This window comes from Salmo trutta, chromosome 9 (assembly GCF_901001165.1).
Source record: "Salmo trutta chromosome 9, fSalTru1.1, whole genome shotgun sequence".
NCBI classification, from domain to species: Eukaryota; Metazoa; Chordata; class Actinopteri; order Salmoniformes; family Salmonidae; genus Salmo; species Salmo trutta.
The window spans coordinates 11,706,886-11,727,856 of record NC_042965.1 but is presented as its reverse complement, the minus strand read 5'-3'; the positions used below and the strand labels follow the sequence as shown (position 1 = coordinate 11,727,856).

At 43.4% G+C, this 20,971-nt stretch overlaps 1 protein-coding gene and 1 long non-coding RNA gene across 2 annotated transcripts; one reads left to right on the top strand and one right to left on the bottom strand.

Annotated features, from left to right (window-relative positions):
- Window positions 1–2,653: 2,653 nt before the first annotated feature.
- On the top strand, window positions 2,654–11,426 carry LOC115199868 (low-density lipoprotein receptor-related protein 2). Its single transcript, XM_029762384.1, has 23 exons — window positions 2,654–2,711; window positions 3,186–3,344; window positions 3,499–3,714; window positions 3,849–4,079; window positions 4,551–4,763; window positions 4,901–5,134; window positions 5,427–5,642; window positions 5,780–6,009; window positions 6,307–6,436; window positions 6,592–6,782; window positions 6,880–7,066; window positions 7,245–7,457; window positions 7,569–7,755; window positions 7,976–8,177; window positions 8,317–8,481; window positions 8,638–8,838; window positions 9,112–9,643; window positions 9,724–9,843; window positions 10,005–10,112; window positions 10,198–10,431; window positions 10,668–11,031; window positions 11,166–11,268; window positions 11,352–11,426. The coding sequence occupies exons 1-23, from the start codon at window positions 2,666–2,668 to the stop codon at window positions 11,373–11,375; spliced, it is 4,506 nt and encodes a 1,501-aa protein (XP_029618244.1). The 5' UTR covers window positions 2,654–2,665; the 3' UTR covers window positions 11,376–11,426.
- A 3,178-nt stretch (window positions 11,427–14,604) lies between these two features.
- On the bottom strand, window positions 14,605–16,102 carry LOC115199614 (uncharacterized). The gene is made up of 4 exons (XR_003879388.1): window positions 16,062–16,102; window positions 15,291–15,540; window positions 15,101–15,176; window positions 14,605–14,957 (listed from the first exon to the last, which is right to left on the bottom strand). It is a non-coding gene; the product is annotated as an uncharacterized LOC115199614 (long non-coding RNA).
- Window positions 16,103–20,971: the final 4,869 nt, after the last annotated feature.

The window sequence follows — 20,971 nt, the reverse complement described above, 5'->3', positions numbered from 1 at the left end:
GTAGGCCTACCACCTTGTGCTTGCACACTGCTGTGCCTAAAATGTGAAGAAATAGTTTATCAACATTTTAAGCTAAACATTCTAGTCTGTTCCATCAGTTTGTCATCTTTTCTTTTGTTTGTAATGTATTTTTCATTACGTGTCAGACCGCAGCAAGACTAGCTGTCGGTTTTGGCGTCGGCTAATGAGTATCCTAATAAATCAAATCAAACCTTATTAATTGATACAGCATATACCTCCACTACACTACTTTGAAATGCATCGTGGGGATTAAGATGTGAGTATATGCAATGCTCACTGAAAAATAAGTGGGTATACCTGCATATACCCTCCACTACACCACTGAGTGTGCCCCTGGTGGTGCGTTGGGCTGACCACACCACCCTCTGGAGACGATACAGCCCGACATGGGGCTCTCAGTTGTGCATTGTAGAAGTTCGTGAGGGTCTTCTTCGTCACACTGTCTGTGTGGATGGGCCATTTCAGGTTGTCCGTGCACACCGAGGAACTTGAATCTTTTCACCCTCTCCACTGCAACGCGTCGATGTGGATGGGGCGTACTCTCTGCTGGCTCCTGAAGTCCACGATCAGCTCCTTAGTTTTGTTGACGTTGAGGAAGAGGTTATTGTCCTGGCACCACTCCGCTAGGGTCTTCTCCTCCCTGTAGGCTGTCTGGTCATTGTTGGTAATCAGGCCTACCACTTGTTCGTCAGAAAACTTGATGATTGAGTTGGAGACGTGTGGCCACACAGTCATGGGTGAACAGGGAGTACAGGAGGGGGCTGAGCACGCTATTACAGTATCAAATCAAATGTATTTATAAAGCCCTTCTTACATCAACTGATATCTCAAAGTGCTGTACAGAAACCCAGCCTAAAACCCCAAACAATGCAGGTGTAGAAGCACAGTGGCTAGGAAAAACTCCCTAGAAATGCCAGAACCTAGGAAGAAACCTAGAGAGGAACCAGGCTATTTACATTTTAGCAGACGCTCTTATCCAAAGCAACTTACAGTAGTGAATGCATACATTTCATAATTTTTTTCTTCGTACTGGTCCCCCGTGGGATTCGAACCCACAACCCTGGTGTTGCAAACACCATGCTCTACCAACTGAGCCACACAGGACCATGAGGGGTGGCTATGAGGGGTGGCCAGTCCTCTTCTGGCTGCGCCGGGTGGAGATTATAACAGAACATGGCCAAGATGTTCAAATGTTCATAGATGACCAACAGGGTCAAATAATAATAATCACAGTGGTTGTCGAGGGTGCAACAGGTCAGCACCTCAGGAGTAAATGCCAGTTGGCTTTTTGTAACCGATCACATTCAGAGTATCTCTACCGCTCCTGCTGTCTCTAGAGAGTTGAAAACAGCAGGTCTGGGACAGGTAGCACGTCCGGTGAACAGGTCCAGGTTCCATAGCCGCAGGCAGAACAGTTGAAACTGGAGCAGCAGCACGGCCAGGTGGACTGGGGACAGAGCAAGGAGTCATCAGGCCAGGTAGTCCTGAGGCATGGTCCTATGGCTCAGGTCCTCTGAGAGAGAGAGAGAGAGAGAGAGAGAGAGAGAGAGAGAGAGAGAGAGAGAGAGAGAGAGAGAGAGAATACTTAAATTCACACAGGACACCGGATAAGACAGGAGAAATACTCCAGATATAACAGACTGACCCTAGCCCCCTGACACAAACGGATTCCCCACCATGGTATCATCTTAATAGTCTAAGTGGCTTCCTTTCCTAATTTCCTTCCATTCATCTGCATGGATGTGGAAAACGAGGATGGGCGGAAGCAACATTTAGAGAGCATCAAAACCATGATGAGTAAATTTAGACTGACTGACTGATCAACACATAATATTGAGTAGTTATTTAGGATGTAAGGTGATTTGTAGATCAGTCAGTCAGTCTCGACTAACCTTTAAAGTCAGCTGCAATGTCAAAAGAATCGCCTTTAAAGTAGGCAAGCCCTGGGTGTTCAATATTGCAGCCAACAGTGCAGGCAACTGCCGACTGACTGATCTACAAAGAACCTTGCATCATAACTAACTACTTATTATTATTTTCTAGATTAGTCAGTCACAATTTATCCATTATACATTAGTTTTGATCCTTTCGAACACTGCCAAAGAGAGGAAGCCAATGTAGACTACTGGGTCACAGGGAGAACCTCAATTGCATTTCCTTGACTCCTCCTCGCATTTCCTTGATTCGTCCTTGCGTTCTCTCTCCTCACCTCCTTCTCAAAACCCATTAGAAGGAGGTGAGGAGAGAGGATGCAAGGAATCAAGGAAATGCAATTGAGATTCTCCCAAACTCCACAAATCGTCCTCAAAGGCCTTGTTCGAGAGGATCAAAACCTCAATGTATCATGGGTAAATTGTGAATGACTGACTGATCTACAAATAATAATGAGTTATTTATGATGCAAGGTAATTTGTAGATCAGTTAGCCGGAGGCCATTGTAATATGACATTGAACAAAGACATTGTAATCTTGTTTTTTTAGTAGTAAAATAAAAAAAATTGTCATCTGTCCATGTGAGATTAGCCTCATAGAGCTCCTTCACCCTCACTGATTGGTTCAATGTTCAATTAGTATCACCTGGCATCGTTATAAAAATCCTTGACCTGAGCACTTGCATTACTTGGTCATCTTGCAATCATCAGGCATGGCTTTCTATCTGCTTCTGTGTATAGCAATTTTGGAAATCTCAGGTGAGTAATGGGGCATGCGTGTGGTTGACGGCTTTCACTAATCTGTTAAACTTGTGTTTAAGTGTTTTTGATGTTGGACTAAATCTGCCACCAGTAAGAATTTAGCTAGCTTCATAAAGTAGCCAATGTTGCTAATAATACATTTGGCTAACTATGTTATCAACACTGTTTGGAACTGTCAATATATTTGTCTTTGGTTGAGGTGAGAGGTCAGTACCCAACTGGGTTTAAAAAAATAATTAAAATCTGTTTCCCACTTGTAATTATGACTTAGTCATTCAAGTGAAACTTCCCAGTCGTAACTCCATAACAGCATGTGAATGCCCAATAGTTGTACCAAAAAACTGACTAGACCGCCCTATACAATCAATAGTTAGTCACAGAAAATGATTACCTTTAATTCCTTTGCGTGTCATTGTTCAGACATCTCATATTTAGAGAATTAATTATTTGTTATTGATTACTTCCAAATAGCTTTGAGTGCAGCTGTGCTGACTCCATTGAAATGCAACCTGGGCACTAAACCTTGCAAGACTGGATCTGAGTGTATTCTCCACAAGCATGTGTGTGACGGAGAAGTTGACTGTAGGGATGGCTCTGATGAGGAGGACTGCACTGTCACATGCACTGAAGGTTTCCACTCGCTTTCCATTGCTTTCACCAATCTAGAGTTAGATCAGTGATTTCCTCGGCTGGACTCCAGGATCTTTAAATCAATAAAATCATCAGTTTAAGTTACATCTCTGTCCCTCCAACATTTTAAGTAGTGTTTCGTCCATTCATTTAGGCCAGTTCCTGTGTGCCCATGGGAAGCAGTGCATTGACCAGGAGCAGGTGTGTGATGGGGTGGCCCAGTGTCAGGACCGTTCTGATGAGGTGGACTGCCTAAAGCACATGGAGGGCTGTGCTCACCACTGTGACAACGCAACCCGCTGCCTCCCTGACACCTTCCTCTGTGATGGAGAGAAGGACTGCCTGGACGGCACTGATGAGGCAGACTGTGGTAATGCCCCTGTCACTATTGCCTCTAGAGTTTTGATAAAACATGGTCCTTATTACATCTTTCAACTTATGTAAACGCATGTCAATTTATTGCATCTTGTCCTTTGACACTAAAGTCAGTTTGAATCTCCCCAGATTCAGACTCTGATGGTCATAAAAATCATCATGTTGAAGTTTCTGAAAATGAATCGCGCAACTACAAAGGGTTTACCACCATGTCTGCACCAGCACCCCTCAAGTGTCCTTTTGGCACTAAACCATGTCAGGATGAGACTGCGTGTGTTCTTTACAGCCATGTGTGTGATGGAGATGCAGATTGTCAAGATGGCTCAGATGAGGAAACATGTTCATTAGAATGTGAAAATGGTAAGAATCAGCGTGTAGAAATGTGTATGACGTTCTGAAAAGCATATTCCTCCCCCTGTTTTATATTGTGTAAGACAATACTGCTCTAGTGCAGTGGTTCCCAACCAGGGCTACTAGGATCCCTGGGTTTTACATGGCCTATCCACAGGGGGTACTTCAAGACTAATGAGACCATAGGCCTACTAGTAAAATGCACATGAGGGGGAACTTCAGGCAGAGAAATTCAGATGGTGGTACAGTAACCGCAGAAGGTGGAACCAGTGCATCTTGTGTAATGCATGTTAACTGGAGCAATGTTTTGAACTAGCTAGCATATTTGCATTCACTCAAATACCAGTAGAACATACACACAGAACATAGTTGCATAGACCACTGCATGGTGTGCATGTTCAGAGTTCCATCTTAGAAATATTCCTCACAGGTCACCATTTCTTTGTTATTGATTGCTCTTAAACTGTACTGTATGTTCAGGCCAGTTTCAGTGTGCCCATGGGAAGAAGTGCATTGACCAGAGGCAGGTGTGTGACGGGGTGGCCCAGTGTCAGGACCGCTCTGATGAGATGCACTGCCTGAAACCCATGGAGGGCTGTGCTCACCACTGTGACAAGTCCCGCTGCCTCCCTGACATCTTCCTCTGTGATGGCGAGAGGGACTGCCTGGACGGCACCGACGAGGCAGACTGTGGTAATGCCTCCCCCTCCACTGTCACTATAGCTTCTTGAGTTTTGCTTAAACAATGGTCCTTATTTATCTTTACACAAGTTGAGCTATAATGTATTGCCTCTTGTCCTTTGATACTAAAGTCAGTATTTCACCCTTAGATTCAGACTCCACTGATCATAAAAATCATCGCTATTTTGTTGCTGAAGATTATGACGGCAACAACGAAGGGAATGCCACCTCAATGTCGGCACCAGCACCCCTGAAGTGTACTTTTGGCACTAAACCATGCCAGAACAATATTGAGTGTGTGCTTTACAGCCATGTGTGTGATGGAGAGGCAGATTGTAAAGATGGCTCCGATGAGGAAGGGTGTTCATTAGAATGTGGAAGTGGTAAGAATCGGTCAAAAAAAATAAAAAATAAACATGAATAGTAGCTTGACATTTTGAAAAGCATATTCCTCCACCTGCTTTTATTCTGTACATGACAGTACTGCTCTCTAGTGTAATACATGTTTACTGTAACCTTTAACTAGCAGGAATTCACTCAAACCCATTGAACATGTACACAAAGATCAGTTGCATAGACCACTGTATGGTGTGCATATTTAGAGTTCCATCTTAGAAATATTCCTCACATTTCACCATTTCATTGTTATTGATTGCTCTTAAACTGTATGTTCAGGCCAGTTTCAGTGTACCCATGGGAAGAAGTGCATTGACCAGAGGCAGGTGTGTGACGGGGTAGCCCAGTGTCAGGACCGCTCTGATGAGATGCACTGCCTGAAACCCATGGAGGGCTGTGCTCACCACTGTGACAACAAGACCCGCTGCCTCCCTGACACCTTCCTCTGTGATGGCGAGAAGGACTGCTTGGACGGCACTGACGAGGCCAACTGTGGTTAGTTTCATTTCCAAGGAACTGCTAAACTTAAGCAGAACTGGGGCCATGTTGAAACTGTCAAATCTTGTCCAAACTACTTGATTTTAGAGGAAGTTCAATTTAAGAAATTGCTGATTGGTCCCCTTTACCCATAGCTGATGAGAGCTGTGGCAGTGGGGAGTTCCGTTGCACCAGTGGTCAGTGTGTATCTATAAGCATGCGCTGCGATGGGCATCCTGACTGTTGGGACCACTCTGACGAGGAGAGCTGCACCAAGCCCCCCCAGTGCACCACCAACCGCCGCTGCCCACAAAGCCAGGAGTGTTTGCTGGAGGGGTGGGTCTGTGATGGGGAGCAGGACTGTAAAGATGGCTCTGATGAACAGGTGGGAATATTTGGCCTGGGTGCAAGTCTGTTTCGCATGACAATTCATTAAGGAGTTGGCAAGTGGGCAGAAACTGACAGGCAGGATGGCTAATGTAAGATTTGTACGATGTAGAATTGAGTTCTTTAATGGGTTACAGGCTTATTTATTACTCTTGATTTAGGATAGCCTCAAGCCACCTGATCTCACGAGCTTGCATGGCTGTTCGCTATACGATAGGCTAGTAGCTAATGTGCTTTTACCTCATGGTGTAAATCAAAACTTGGGTATAATGCAGTATATTGAATTCTCTTTCAGGATTGCAAGATGGTCCAATTGACATGTGGGGAGTTCCAGTGGGCCTGTACATCAAAGAGCCAATGTGTTCCCGAAGCATGGAGATGTGATGGAACAAAGGACTGTGCTGACGAAAGTGACGAGGCAGGATGTGCGTAATTTGAGAAACTTATTCAAGCTATGTATGATTTGTTAATTACTGGATTGGTATGTTGAAATTGATTTTGTAATAGTAAATGAATAAGCCTTTCAATTATTCAGACATTAAAAATGGACTAAGTTGTGTTTTTGTACATTTGTTAATAGGCGGTCAGGTGGAAACATGCCCCTCTCACCAGTTCCAGTGTGCTAGTATGTCAGAGTGCTTGGACACAGCCCTGGTGTGTAACTTGGTCAGAAACTGTGCTGATGGTTCTGATGAGGGTGGCGACTGTGAAACCAAGTGTCCAGACAAAGCCCTTTGTGTCCAAAACTGCTACAGCACACCACAGGGAACAGTGAGTAATGGGGAAATGCTCTTGAGAGATTTGTTTTATTTATCTGCTTCTCATTGTGTTTGACCACCTCTACCGCTTCTGTTTCTCTCCCATAAAGAGGTGTGGGTGTAAGGCTGGTTACCAGCTCGACAAGGATGCAGTGTCCTGTGGTGATATTGATGAGTGTGACGGTGGTAGACAAGGTGTTTGCAGCCACTCATGCGTAAACACTCAGGGCTCCTTCCACTGTCACTGCAACCCTGGTTACCTGCTGGAATCTGACGGCCGCCGCTGCAAGATCATGGGTAAAATATCAAGGCTTAGTGACAATCATGGAAATTCCCTCTGCTTGATTATTTATTTTTTTTAAATTGGGGATGAATGTGCAGGACAGTGAACGGACTTTCGGAATGCAGGGTATGTTAGCTGAAGTACTCGTATACATCACACGGGTCTATACCAACCCACATTCTTTTCCCGCAGGTGAGCCTTATCTTCTGGCCTCTGTGCAGACAGACCTGTTCCTTGTTGGGCTGAGAAGCAGTAGTCTGGATGTCCTGGTGTCCTCTGCTAAGAAAGCCATCGTGTCTGTGGATTATGACTGGCGGGATCAGAGGGTGTTCTGGGTCAGCCTGGATTCAGAGAGCATAAAGTGGTCCTCTCTAGACCAAAAGAAACGAGGAACTCTTTTCAAAGGTTAGTATTATGGTTAAATTAAGCACAACAAATGAGGCTGTAAATGGCACTGTGAAAACAACAGGTCAAAGTTATTTGTTCATTTATTGTTAAACATTTTGACCTCTACAGGTGTCAAAGTTGACTGCATTGCTGTTGACTGGGTAGGGAGAAACCTGTACTGGATTGATGGTGTTGGAGGTGGTCGGATTATTGCTATTGGATTAAACTCAACTATTACAAGCACTCTGGATCTCACTGTCATTCTTGACAAGGATTTTGAACAACCTCTTTCTCTGGCACTCCTGCCACAGAAGGGGCAAGTATATTTTGTAGTTGTGACTGAACAGCACCCAAATAAACATTCTAGTGCTTTTATATTGGTTTGGAGAAGGGTGATTGTGACCAAATTAATACATGCTGCTAAACAATCTTGGTGTTTTTATTGTAGGCTCGTGTTATTTAATGATTTATGTGTTTTGTTTTCAGGAGACCTTTTCAGTAATCAACAATAAACATTGATTTGGATTTAATTGCAGGCTCATGTTCTGGTCGGCGATTAGTAACGAGGCAAAAATTGAGCGGGCAGGAATGGATGGGTCTGAGAGAAGAGTGGTGGTCAGTCACAGCCTCAGCTGGCCAGGCAGTTTGGCTGTGGACCCAATAGGGGAGCGGCTCTACTGGACGGACAAAAAGCTTGGGGGCATTGGCTCAGCCACCCTGGATGGCGGGGATGTCAAGGTACTACAAATGGATGGGTGTTTGCATAGGACTAGATCAGACTTGTAGTGTAACGGCGCTTTAAATGAAATCCTACCTGAGTTGGATAACCTAAAAGCCATATTTCAATGTCCGCTATCTGTTCCTTTCCCTCCTGAAGATTCTGCAGTTGACGGAGACCACCAACCCATTCTCAGTCACAGTTTTCAATGACCTGCTCTACTGGTCAGACACCAAGAGGGGAACTATTCAAGGGGCTGATAAAATCACTGGAAAGAACTGCAAAGTTCTACTTAAACGACCTGCACAACCCTTTGGACTCAAAGCAAGTATCTTTTCCCCAATTTCAATGTGTGAATTGTAAACAAATTTTAATTTCACCTAAATAAGATGGCAATCTCATGGGTTTGCTGTAATTGCATGAAGATCATGTTTGTTTTCAAATGTGTGCTTAATGATTTGTATGCATCTGGGGGTGCAGGTCATTCATCCACTGCTGCAAACAAGCACCGATAGTCCCTGTGAGAAACTTCGTTGCTCTCACCTGTGTGTGTTGGCCCCTGGCCCCAAAGGGGTCTGCAAGTGTCCCTCTGGTCTGCTCCTAGCGGATGATGGCCTCAACTGCTCCAACCTGGCCAACTCGGCCTTCCTCTTGGTGTTGTCTCCAACTGTTGTCACACAGGTAGGACTCTGCCCACTCAGGTTTACCCACTTCACTTGATACTGCACTATATTCAATGCCACTAGCTACATGTTAATGAATCAAAGTCCCTGTCCTCTCAAATGAAAAGCTCATAGGAATGCCTGGTAACATCACGTAAACTCTCAGTAATAACCTGTACTTTGAGTCTGGAAGCCCGATTGGCTTTGCGTGATACTTGTGTGCAGTTATTTAGGAGTAAGCAACAAACTTCTCCACCACCATGTACTTAGATGTATGTATATATGTCTCTAGATCTACCTGCAGACTATGCTCAGTGCTGTGGGCCTGAAGACCTGGCCTGAGCACCTCTCCCTACCTCTTGCCAATGTCAATGAGGCAGCCATGTTGGATTACACCCTACGCGACAAGATCCTGTACCTGGCTGACTCTGGCCAGTCTTCTGTAGGCCTCTTCAAGCTGAAGGAGACCAGCTTGGTGCCTCGCGGCCAGTTCCTGCAACTTAAAGGAGACACTGTCACAGCCCTGGCTCTAGACTGGATAACCCTCAACTTATACTGGAGTAGCACCAAACAGCCACGCCTGCAGGTCACCTCTTCCAATGGGGAACACACTGCTGTGTTAATTCCTGATATGGGAAGTCTGGAGTCCATAGCTCTTCACCCACTCAGTGGAAGACTCTGTTTTACCAAGCAGGGGGAAGGTGCTCATGTGGAGTGTGCTCACATGGACGGGGGGAAGCGAGCTCTGGTTTGGAAGGATGCTGTGCAGCCCACCTCCCTGACTTTCTCCAATGATGGCGGGGAGATTTACTGGGCTGACATCGGTGAGGAACCACTGTTATACAATACAAACCTTCCCTTTAAGTCAATCTATAGGTGGTGATGGAATACTTTTATGTTCCAGGTGCTGGGGTGATCGGCTCCGTCAGAGTTGATGGTTCTGGATACAATGAGTTTACAACTGGGGATGGCCTGACTGCATTTGCACTCAGCAACGGCATGCTCCTCTGGGTGACAGACCGTGGTAATGTAGATTATTCTTTACACAGCTGCCAGTACTGAGTGCCACATATTACTGTAGCCAGAAGATGGCTCTGATACATTAATCAAAGTAGAACTAAGGGTAATGGTTCTTTCACCATGGTTCTGGATTATCATTAATGTTGAACATATCAAATGTTTCAGACATGACCCAAGTTTGGTATAGAGACAACCAACTGATCAATACACTTTGGTTTGAGGTCAACACTGAAGTTGTCAGTTTGAAGGCCTACAGCAAGTCCAGCCAGATGGGTAAGAAAGGCCACAACATTTGCACACTACTCTATTTACTGAGACTTCTCACATTTTGTTCTTCCTCATACACACCTATTTCTAGGCTTCAACTTCTGCTCAGATGGGAATGGAGACTGCAGTCACTTGTGTCTGGCTGTCCCTGGTGGTAGGACCTGTAGGTGTGCCCATGGCCATCAAACAGTCAATGCCACACACTGCACCCTAGACCAGCACTGCCCAGCTGGTAGTAGACCCTGTCTGGATGGGCACACATGCCTCCCCCTGGAGAAGTTCTGTGATGGGCATCCTGACTGCCTTGACACCTCGGATGAGAATTGTGAGATTTCTATTAGCAATGCCTGAAATTAACAATCTTAGCTGTAACTCGGCATTTCCCACACCTGGTCCTAGAGGGTCCTTAGCACTACACACCTGAAGTGGTTAACACAAGCTTTGATTATTTTAAGTTGTGTTAAGGCAAACAAATGTGCAGCTCTTGGGGTTCCCTGGACCATGATTCACTGTCATAACCTAACCTCAATTGAATACAAAACTAGTCTGATTCTCCACCAGGTGTCCATCTCAAAGGGCAGTCTGAAGTCCAGTCCAAAGCTCCAACCCTGCCTCCAAGCCCCAGCATTCCCATGTCTGCAGATCCTGGCACTACCACCTCTCTGGACAACAGTGGGCTGGTGAGAAACCTGGATGTCAAGCAGCAGTGTAGTGAGAAGCGCTGTAATGGGAATGGAGAGTGTGTGGAGACCAATGGGGGCACCTCCTGTGCCTGTGATCTAGGCTACAGTGGAGACTCCTGCCAAGACCAGCTCACCAAGACCATGCAAGGCCCACTAATCTATGGGGCTGTTGGTCTCTGTGCTGGGATTGTAGTTCTCAGTGTCCTCGTTGCCGTGATCAGGAGGAAGACTGCAAACACAAGGTACGCCATCCAAACTGCTTGTATGGCTCCACCATTTAGTTGAACATATCAATCTACTAGGTTTCTTGTGTTTAGAATGCTTTCTAATGTGAGCTGTTTGTCAATAGATTGAACTTTTTCTCTTCCATTCCTAGGCGAGCAGGCCCTGTGGTAAAGCAGACCAGTATGACTGACTTGGAGAAACATGGCGATTCTCCCTCTACACAACCTTCACCTGACGATACTAACTTTTCAGAGGTACAGTAGGCTGTTCTATATTTTATTTAAAATCAAATAAGCTTCAAGTTTGGCCTAATACAATTTTTGCTTTTTTTTCACAGGAAGTGGTGTCATCTGTGGCGTAAAATATGCGGTTTAATTATTTATGCCTAATCAATAAAGAATGTTGCATTTTCTATGGGCTTGTTCTTTATACACTTCTAATCATAATTTTGGTCCATGGGGATTAGGTCTACACAAGTGATGTGGTTTCAGATTATAGACCTTTAGGCAATGAAATGAACTCATTTGGTTCTGACCATGGTTAAGTGACTTTGCCTTTGAACAGTATTCCAATATAAAAGCTTTTATGATTCTGAAAAGTTATATGTAGTGGTAGGAAGTACTCCAATTGTCATACTTCAGTAAAAGTGAAGATAGTCACCCAATAAAATGCTACTTGAGGAAGTGTTTGGCTTTAAATGTACTTTATCAAATGTAAATTTATTTCAAATAGCTTATTAAGCAAACCAGACAGCGCACTTTTCTTAATTTTATTCACAGCTAGCCAGGGGCACACCAACACTCAGAATTAATTCACAAATTAAGCATTTGTGTTTGCGTCCGCCAAATCAGCAGCAGTAGGGATGACAGCTCAAGTCTTGATAAGTGACTTGTTACATTGACAGGAAAGTGGATCAAGTACTTTTGGGTGTCAGGGAAAATGTATGATGTAAAAATTACATTGTCTCTAGGAATGTAGTTGGTATAAATAATACGTTTGTACTTGAGTACTTTACGCCACGGGTTGCTACATTTGATATGTAGCCCTTTACACATATATACAGGTTGAAAATGGCAGATTCAGGCACTGACAAGCACCTAAATTGGAACGCTGTGGCTATAGTGCTATGAATGACTTCAGGGCTCTGCGCTGTATTGGTCTTGACTGATGGCTGTTCTGAACTTGTGGCAAGTAGCCCCATCCCTCCTAATTGGCAATATTTTATTTTCTACATAAGGGTAAATTCAGAACTTGAAGGATTTAAAGTTTTTTTTTTGTTTTTTTTTTTTTGTTAGGCCATCTAGAATTCACATTACTAGGAATAAGATTCTAGTCAGACCTTAAATGGGTCTCAGGCTCATGGTATTTTTGTGCGTTCAAATTGCTATTGATAAAATGCAATTTGTCCATAGCTTTTACCTGCCCATAACACCACCCCCATGGGGCATTGTTAGAACTGACATCAGAAAACCACTCAACACCATAGGTCTGCAGATTTGGATGTACTGCCAAATTCTCAAACTGGAGGTGGCTTACCGTAAACATTCTAGTAATCAGCATGCCAATTGGACACTCAACTTGAGACATCTGTGGCAAGGTGCACCTATTTAATCAGGTGTAGCATAGCAAGAAGCTGTCAGGTGGATGATTATCTTGGCAAAGGAGAAAATGCTCACAGGTATGTCAAATTTGTGAGCACAATTTGAAGCTTTTTGTGCATATGGACATTTCTGGGATGTTTTTATTTCAGTTCATGAAACATGCGACCCAACACTTCACGTTGGTTTTCACATGTTTCCACTGCCACTTAAAGATCCCACCATGTCAAATGAACATTCTGTTGGCTTTTATAAAGACTTTGTGACTTTTCCATCCAGTTTGAGAGTGTGGTTATAGTTGTCAAAGTGCATTGAAATGAACTGTGCACACTTCGGAGTTGTGGTGCCACAGACCGTAGTTAGTCCTCTCTCACACCGGTCATTTTTGGTCTTACGTTGTACCTAACGCACATTTTCCAGGTATATTATTTTTACTGAATGGTTTGAGTATTAAATGTAGAGTGTGTAATGCTTGGCAGGTGGACTGGGCTTTTCATAGTTTAAGAAACATTTCAATTTTGCCCTATCCATAGAGGCCAATTCTCCTGAGTGTAAAGGGTTAAGCTAAATTGAAAGGGGCAAGGTAGTCATGATTTTCATACTAAAATTCTGAATGCACTTTAGTGTAAGAGCTGCTTAAAGACCCAGTGAAATTTCAGCTTGTTTGGCAGTGTGGGGTTTTTGGACCGCCAGTTGACATCACTAGGCAGTATCAGTTACTAGACCAATGACTTTCCTCAGCCAATAACAGCTGGTGTTCCGGTTACATATACCTCCAATTAGACCTCTGACAGTCTTAACTAATTCTGTTTGAAAAATAGCACTTTGCTAAGAAGCAATTTTGTTTTTTAGTTTACCATTAAGTCACAGTAAGATACTCAATTGAAATAACAGCTGCATTGGACCTATTTTTTTTACATGGGAGCTTGAAGGAGACATCCTAGTTTTGTTTAACCTTAAATCAGCTCTCCTGGATAAATGAACATTGGTATTTATTTGACGGCCAGACCAGTGACATTGCAATCACAGGAAAAGATATCACAACACAGCGGGACAGAAACACATGGCAACGTAACATTGGTAAAAACAGTCAGCAATAAATGATATCAGGTACAAAAGAAATGTAAAACATCCATAGGAATGCCCATAATTTGTGTTAGTGTCAGTGACCATGCATGATATTAGCTAGGGTCATAAGTACAGGTGTCCATGATTTAAAGGACTCAAAGGCTTTTTGCAGATGTAAAATCTCTAAAATAAGGTAGACGAGCTCAGTGCGAGGATCTTTTATCAGAGGGACATAAGGAACTGCGACAATCTGCACAGAAATGTGGCTTTCTTCAATTTGTCTAGCCAACCCACCCACCAGGGTTCTCATCCATCGTACGGGTAGGAAGAAATAACTCCAGGAACATTTAAAGGCTGAGCGGTGTTTCATTATAACTCAAGGTGTGATTGTCGCAACATACAGGAACCAGTTATTTTCTCCCGATCTGGAATACCTCACCATCAAATCCGACCCCAATACATTCCAAGAGTTTTTGTCAATTGTTACAGCTGTGCAAAGGTGGGACTGAGTCACAAGCAAGTCAAGTTGAGTCCCAAGTAGAACAGGTTGAGTCAAGTCGTGCATTCTAAGCGCAAGTCAATTCACAAGTTATCGACTCAAAAAAAAAAAAAAAATGTAATGACTTGTTCAACTACAAGTGTCTGAGGCAACCAGACCGCTCTTTTCAATATTTTGTCTACAACACACTTTGATGCAAAATAGGGCATGAAATCAGAAGGAAAGGCAGGTTAATGTGCTTAGTGTACATTCTAAAAAGAAAAGGTTCCTCAGATTACAATACCGGCAGAATCCCTTATGGTGCTTCCAGGAACCTTTTCCCTGAGGAACTGTTCAAGTTCCCTCAAAGCACCTTTTTAGGGTGTTAAGGTTCCTGTAGGAACCTTTTTGTCCTTTGTAATCCATTGTGAATTATAACAAAAAAATACAAGTTACATTGATTGGCAAACTTAGCCAATTCATTTTATTGACTAGTCACATCTCACTTGCAGACATCACAGAAATTGCTGGTCTCCCTTATCCTTCTACTGCAAAAAGTTTGCCATTCATACAAAATTTGTTGGTAATTTAACCCCTCATCAATTCCCAGAACACATTTCTGAATTAACAGCATAATACTTTTTACTGATGCTGCATACTCAATATTAAGAAGGAAATGACCCCCATTGCCACTCCCAATCCCATGGAGATGTCCTCCGGCTTTTCAGTGAGTAACTTCTATCCATCCAGGAAGAGCTGGATGTGGCTTTCATCTGAAAAGGGATTCCCCTCTATTGTTCTGGTAAGTGATAGGAATTTTACACATTGCAAGAAGTAAAAATAAAAAGTCAAAGGTTACTCAAGTCATATTTCAAACAGTAACTTAACTGAGCACAGCACATAACTTTGCATTTATTTATTTGTCTGCTGGGAAATACATACCCTGTCTGACATACAGCCCACTTGGATCTTCTTTGAAGAGGTAAGAGGCACAAAATGGCTGCAGTGACCTTAAAACCTTAAATTAGAGGGTGTGTAATAAAAAGGCTGGATTACAATCAATAGAATTAGAACGGCTGCATTCTGTTAAGGGTACATTTTACATGCAGTAACATTGATTTAAAAAAATTACCATTGTGAGCCTCCTCCGTGTGAGAGAAGTGTCGTCTTGTAGAGATTCAGCAACTCCATGGCCACACCCCTCTTCTCAGTTTCTGCAATGATTCTGTCGGCAATTACCTTGGGTCTTCATTTTCGGTGTCATCTGGGCTTATTTTTTCCCCCCTTACCTCCCAAACCTCTTCTGCATGTCCTGTACTTTTGCAACGTGAGCAAGCGGCTGACGTTCTTTTTTGTATTTATTCTCCATCATGCCGTACCTCCTTAAAATAAATAGTAGAGAGGAGAAATGTCATGACATATTATTGGGACCGAGGTCAGAGGAGCATTGTGAGAAAAAAAAATATATAAAGTTAGCACATTATGGTCTGGGTAGGCAAAATGGTGTAAAAAGGTTATTAGTGTGAATTAATGTGAGTAGGAACACTGAAGAATTCTTACATAGCCCTTCTCTGTCTGGTCTCTCAACAAGGGGTACTTTTGAATAAGAGCTTTGCACACATTGAGAAGGAGAGTATGGAGACAGGCTCAGGCTCACACACACAATGATGAGATGGTGAGAGTAGCATGGGTTTAAATGAGGACTAACATTTGTCAATATTGAATCTAGTAAGCTAACGTTAGCTAAAACGTACCAACACTTATACAATTACCAGCTAACATTACAGGCCATGTAGCTTGGCTAGCTGATGAAAAAGGAAAATTACATTACATGTATTGCTTTTAATTATTTGATAGTAGTTTGATTAATTATTATCTTGGCGAATAGCTAAGGTTCACTCACCTTCCACGTCGATCTGTTGCAAGTCATCTCTTATCTGTCCCGTCTCTCCAACCACCCGCGCGCTTCTGGCTTCCTCTTTTCAGCAACGTACATAGCCCTTCTCTGTCTGGTCTGAGTCAACTGCTGGTTCCAAAACAAACTTCTCTTTTGAAATGGGTTCTTCTAAGCACCCCTTAAATCCACAAAGGTTCAGAAACGAACTGATGGCAGAGTATATGTTCTTAAATTAACCTGAAGGATCCTGCAGCGAACCTTTTAATTTTTAGAGTGTAGATTTATTTACAAGTCTTGGATGTCCAATGGTGAAAGTGCCATATCATGCAAGAAGATTACCCAAATATGCATGGGAAATAGCCCAAAAGATATAGCCTCTGCATCTGGCTAACCTGTCCTATCTAAAGGGACACAGGTAGAGAGCGAAACAGCACAGCCTCCCCCTTGAGAAATCGAATCTGTCTAAAGTTGCTTACACAGGTAGACTAATTCTGATATCCCCCCACTACATTTACAACCAGATACTTTTAGACTTTTACTCAAGTAGTATTTTACTGGGTAACTTTCACTTTTACTTGAGTCATTTTCTGTTAAGGTATCTTTTACTCAAGTATGACAATTGAGTACTTTTTCCATCACTGTTAATACAATGTACAATTTTCTCTTACAGGCCATGTAGCCTACAGTTGTGGCCAAAAGTTTTGAGAATGACACAAATATTAATTTTCACAAAGTCTGCTGCCTCAGTTTGTATGATGGCAATTTGCATATACACCAGAATGTTATGAAGAGTGATCAGTGAATTGCAATTAATTGTAAAGTCCCTCTTTGCCATGCAAATTAACTGAATCCCCCCAAAACATTTCCACTGCATTTCGGCCCTGCCACAAAAGGCCCAGCTGACATCATATCAATGATTCTCTCGTTAACACAGGTGTGAGTATCGACGAGGACAAGGCCGGAGATCACCCTGTCATGCTGATTGAGTTCAAATAACAGACTGGAAGCTTCAAACGGAGGGTGGTGCTTGGAATCATTGTTCTTCCTCGGTCAACCATGGTTAACTGCAAGGATACACATGCCGTCATCATTGCTTTGAACAAAAAGGGCTTCACAGACAAGGATATTGCTGCCAGTAAGATTGCACCTAAATCAACCATTTATCGGATCACCAAGAACTTCAAGGAGAGTGGTTCAATTGTTGTGAAGAAGGCTTCAGGGCGCCCAAGAAAGTCCAGCAAGCGCCAGGACCGTCTCCTAAAGTTGATTCAGCTGCGGGATCGGGGCACCACCAGTACAGAGCTTGCTCAGGAATGGCAGCAGGCAGGTGTGAGTGCATCTGCACGCACAGTGAGGCAAAGACTTTTGGAGGATGGCCTGGTGTCAAGAAGGGCAGCAAAGAAGCCACTTCTCTCCAGGAAAAACATCAGGGACAGAAGGATATTCTGCAAAAGGTACAGGGATTGGACTACTGAGGACTGGGGTAAAGTCATTTTCTCTGATGAATCCCCTTTCCGATTGTTTTTTGGCATCTGGAAAAAAGCTTGTCCGGAGAAGACAAGGTGAGCGCTACTATCAGTCCTGTGTCATGCCAACAGTAAAGCATCCTGAGACCATTCATGTGTGGGGTTACTTCTCAGCCAAGGGAGTGGGCTCACTCACAATTTTGCCTAAGAACACAGCCATGAATAAAGAATGGTACCAAAACATCCTCCGAGAGCAACTTCTCCCAACCATCCAGGAACAGTTTAGTGACAAACAATGCCTTTTCCAGCATGATGGAGCACCTTGCCATAAGGCAAAAGTGATAACTAAGTGGCTCAGGGAACAAAACATCAATATTTTGGGTCCATGGCCAGGAAACTCCCCAGACCTTAATCCCATTGAGAACTTGTGGTCAATCCTCAAGAGGCGGGTGGACAAACAAAAACCCACAAATTCTGACAAGCTCCAAGCATTGATTATGCAAGAATGTGCTGCCATCAGTCAGGATGTGGCCCAGAAGTTCATTGACAGCATGCCAGGGCGGATTGCAGAGGTCTTGAAAAAGAAGGGTCATAACTGCAAATATTGACTCTTTGCATCAACTTAATGTAATTGTCAATAAAAGCCTTTGACACTTATGAAATGCTTGTAATTATACTTCACTATTCCATTGTAACATCTGACAAAAATATCTAAAGACACTGAGGCAGCAGACTTTGTGAAAATTAATATTTGTGTCATTCTCAAAACTTTTGGCCAAGACTGTATTTCTACGCGCACGACGTCCTATTATGCACAACCAGAATGACAGGGACAGGACACATGGCGCTTCAAGACAACTGGGAACTCAGGGGGAAAACGAGGTCAAATCAATGTGTCAGTGATCTGCAAATCAGAAAGTCGGAGGACTAGAAAGAGGCCCGAGTTCCCGACTTGGAATTCAGATTTGGATGACCGTTCAAAACTGGGTTTTTTCCCCAGTCGGAGCTCGTTTTTTTCCGAGTTCCCAGTTGTCTGGGAAGACAGTAGGCTAAGTTAGAAGAGGGAGAGGGACCAAATTATTAGGGTGAGGCACATAGGCTACTAACAGCTTACTACACAACATACACTTAGTATTACCTTCTTAGCTACAGTATACATATCTCCCTAGCATATTACATAATTTATGCAGCAGCATACAAGAAATTTTTGGACTCAGGTTGTTGTGCAGTGCTCACTTGAACAGGAAGCAGCGCGGTGGTCCTTTGTGGGCAAATTTTGTCATCAAAGTCTGGCATTCTCTGGATTTATGGTGCTTTCAAGACAACTGGGAACTTGGAAAAAACAAAGTCGGATCATGACGACAGTGATCTTCAGGTTGGCGCTCTAGAAAGAGGCCCGAGTTCCCGACTTGGAATTCCGAGTTTGATGACTGTTCAAAACTTATTTTCCCAGTCGGAGCTAGTTTTTTCCCCCTGAGTTCCCAGTTGTCTAGAACTCACTGAAGTCTGAGATTTCCCAGTTACGAGTTTCCAGTTGTTTTGAACACAGCAGAAGTCATGCTGGATTTATAGCATGGCCTATGTATTCAGCCTTTTCTGGACCATCATGTTGAATGTTTATCCTTTTAAGCTTGAAAAGAGACCCTTAAACGCAGACTTGGACCACACACCCACTCCACTGAATAGCAGGCTAGTGATTGCTTTGGATTCCTTCCAAGCCACTCAAAGTTGAATTTGCGATTTCCAACTTGTTGTGTAATGTTTATGTCCAATGGCCAATGAGGACCGATACGTTTTGTCTATAATTTCTCTTCATATGACAAGGAATGAAAAGATGACTGCTAGCCTCCTAGCTAAGATTTTGAAAGTATAATGTTGACATGTTCAGTCCAATCAAAGCTACTGTAGATACAACGTGATTTGACGGTCATTTTATCTGTGGCCAATGACCTTGAGCCTTCTTGGATGGGCACTTCTAATGTAACTATGGCAGCACCCAAGGGGCCTTCATTTTCGAGCTCTACCCGTAGATTTTGCAGTGACGTAGTGTCCCCATGAGTGACAGAACACTGAGCCAATCACGGCACAACTAGAGAACATTACCAACCCCTACGCTATGTATTTTCTGCTGGCTGCCCCACCACCACAGAAAGCATTGAGCTAGGCTGAAACACCTGCATTTTGGAGCTGCCTTATGAAAAAGAGAGACAATGTTTGTATGCGGCTTTATTAACTCAATGATTTGATTTTTTTTTTTTACATTGTTTGCAAACTGATGTGTGACACATATTAATGCCAAAATAACATGCAAATCAGGTTAAACACTTGAAAAACGTTTATTTTATTTATAGCTAAACAGGTGGGGCTCTGAATGACGAGTCAACACTGGCTGTACATTAAATCAGCAATCTGATCACTAGCTCACCCGACCTGTTGATTGACAGTTTGTTGGTCCAATCCGAGGGAAGAGTGTGCGTTTCACTAGCCAATCTGTTGCACGTTTTTGCTAGGGTGAGGCTACTGTCTTCTGTGGCACAAAATGAGTGACAAAACATTACAAAACCTGGCAAGATAATTTCTATTCATCATTCTCAAATTCAAGTCAAGTCATGTAATTTTATTTTATTTCATTTCAAGTCAAGTCATGTCCCGTGTTATCAAATTGGTGACTCAAGTCAGACTCGAGTCCAAGTCATGTGGCTCGAGTCCACAAATCTGCAGCTGTGTACATTGCCCCTCAAGCTGACACCAATGAGACTGAAAAGATTTGGCATGGGTCCTCAGATCCTCAAAAGGTTCTAGGCCGCACAATCGAGAGCATCCTGACGGGTTGCATCACTGCCTGGTATGGCAACTGCTTCCTCCGATCGCAAGGCACTACAGAAGTTAGCGCGTACGGCCCAGTACATTATCGGGGTCAAGCTTCCTGTCTATAGCAGGCAGTGTCAGAGGAAGGCCTTAAAAATTGTCATGGGTGTTCCTAATAGGTGTTCCTAATTTGACACTAAGTGTACATGGGGCAGCAGTCTCTAAGGTGCCAGGCAGAATACCAGGCGGTGGCCGGCGTGTGATGGCAATTCAACAGTCCGATGGCCTGGAGATAGAAGCCGTTTTTTCAGTCTCTTGGTCCCGGCTTTGATACACCTGTACTGTCTCCGTCTGCCTGATGATAGCAGGGTGAACAGGCCGTGGCTTGGGTGGTCAGGGCTTTGTGATGGCCACTCCAATACCTTGACTTTGCTGTCCTTAAGCCATTTTGCCACAACTTTGGAAGTATGCTTGGGGTCATTGTCCATTTGGAAGACCCATTTGCGACCAAGCTCTAACTTCCTGACTGATGTCTTGAGCTGTTGCTTCAATATATCCACAATTTTCTTCCCTCATGATGCCATCTATTTTGGGAAGTGCACCAGTCCCTCCTGCAGCAAAGCACCCCCACAACATGATGCT

Excerpts from the sequence above, each read along its gene's own strand:
- LOC115199868 (XM_029762384.1), top strand. The coding sequence starts at position 2,666 with ATGGCTTTCTATCTGCTTCTGTGTATAGCAATTTTGGAAATCTCAG. Across the intron at positions 5,643-5,779 it reads CACTGACGAGGCCAACTGTG|CTGATGAGAGCTGTGGCAGT; the intron begins GTTAGTTTCATT and ends CTTTACCCATAG. Across the intron at positions 11,032-11,165 it reads AGGAAGACTGCAAACACAAG|GCGAGCAGGCCCTGTGGTAA; the intron begins GTACGCCATCCA and ends TTCCATTCCTAG.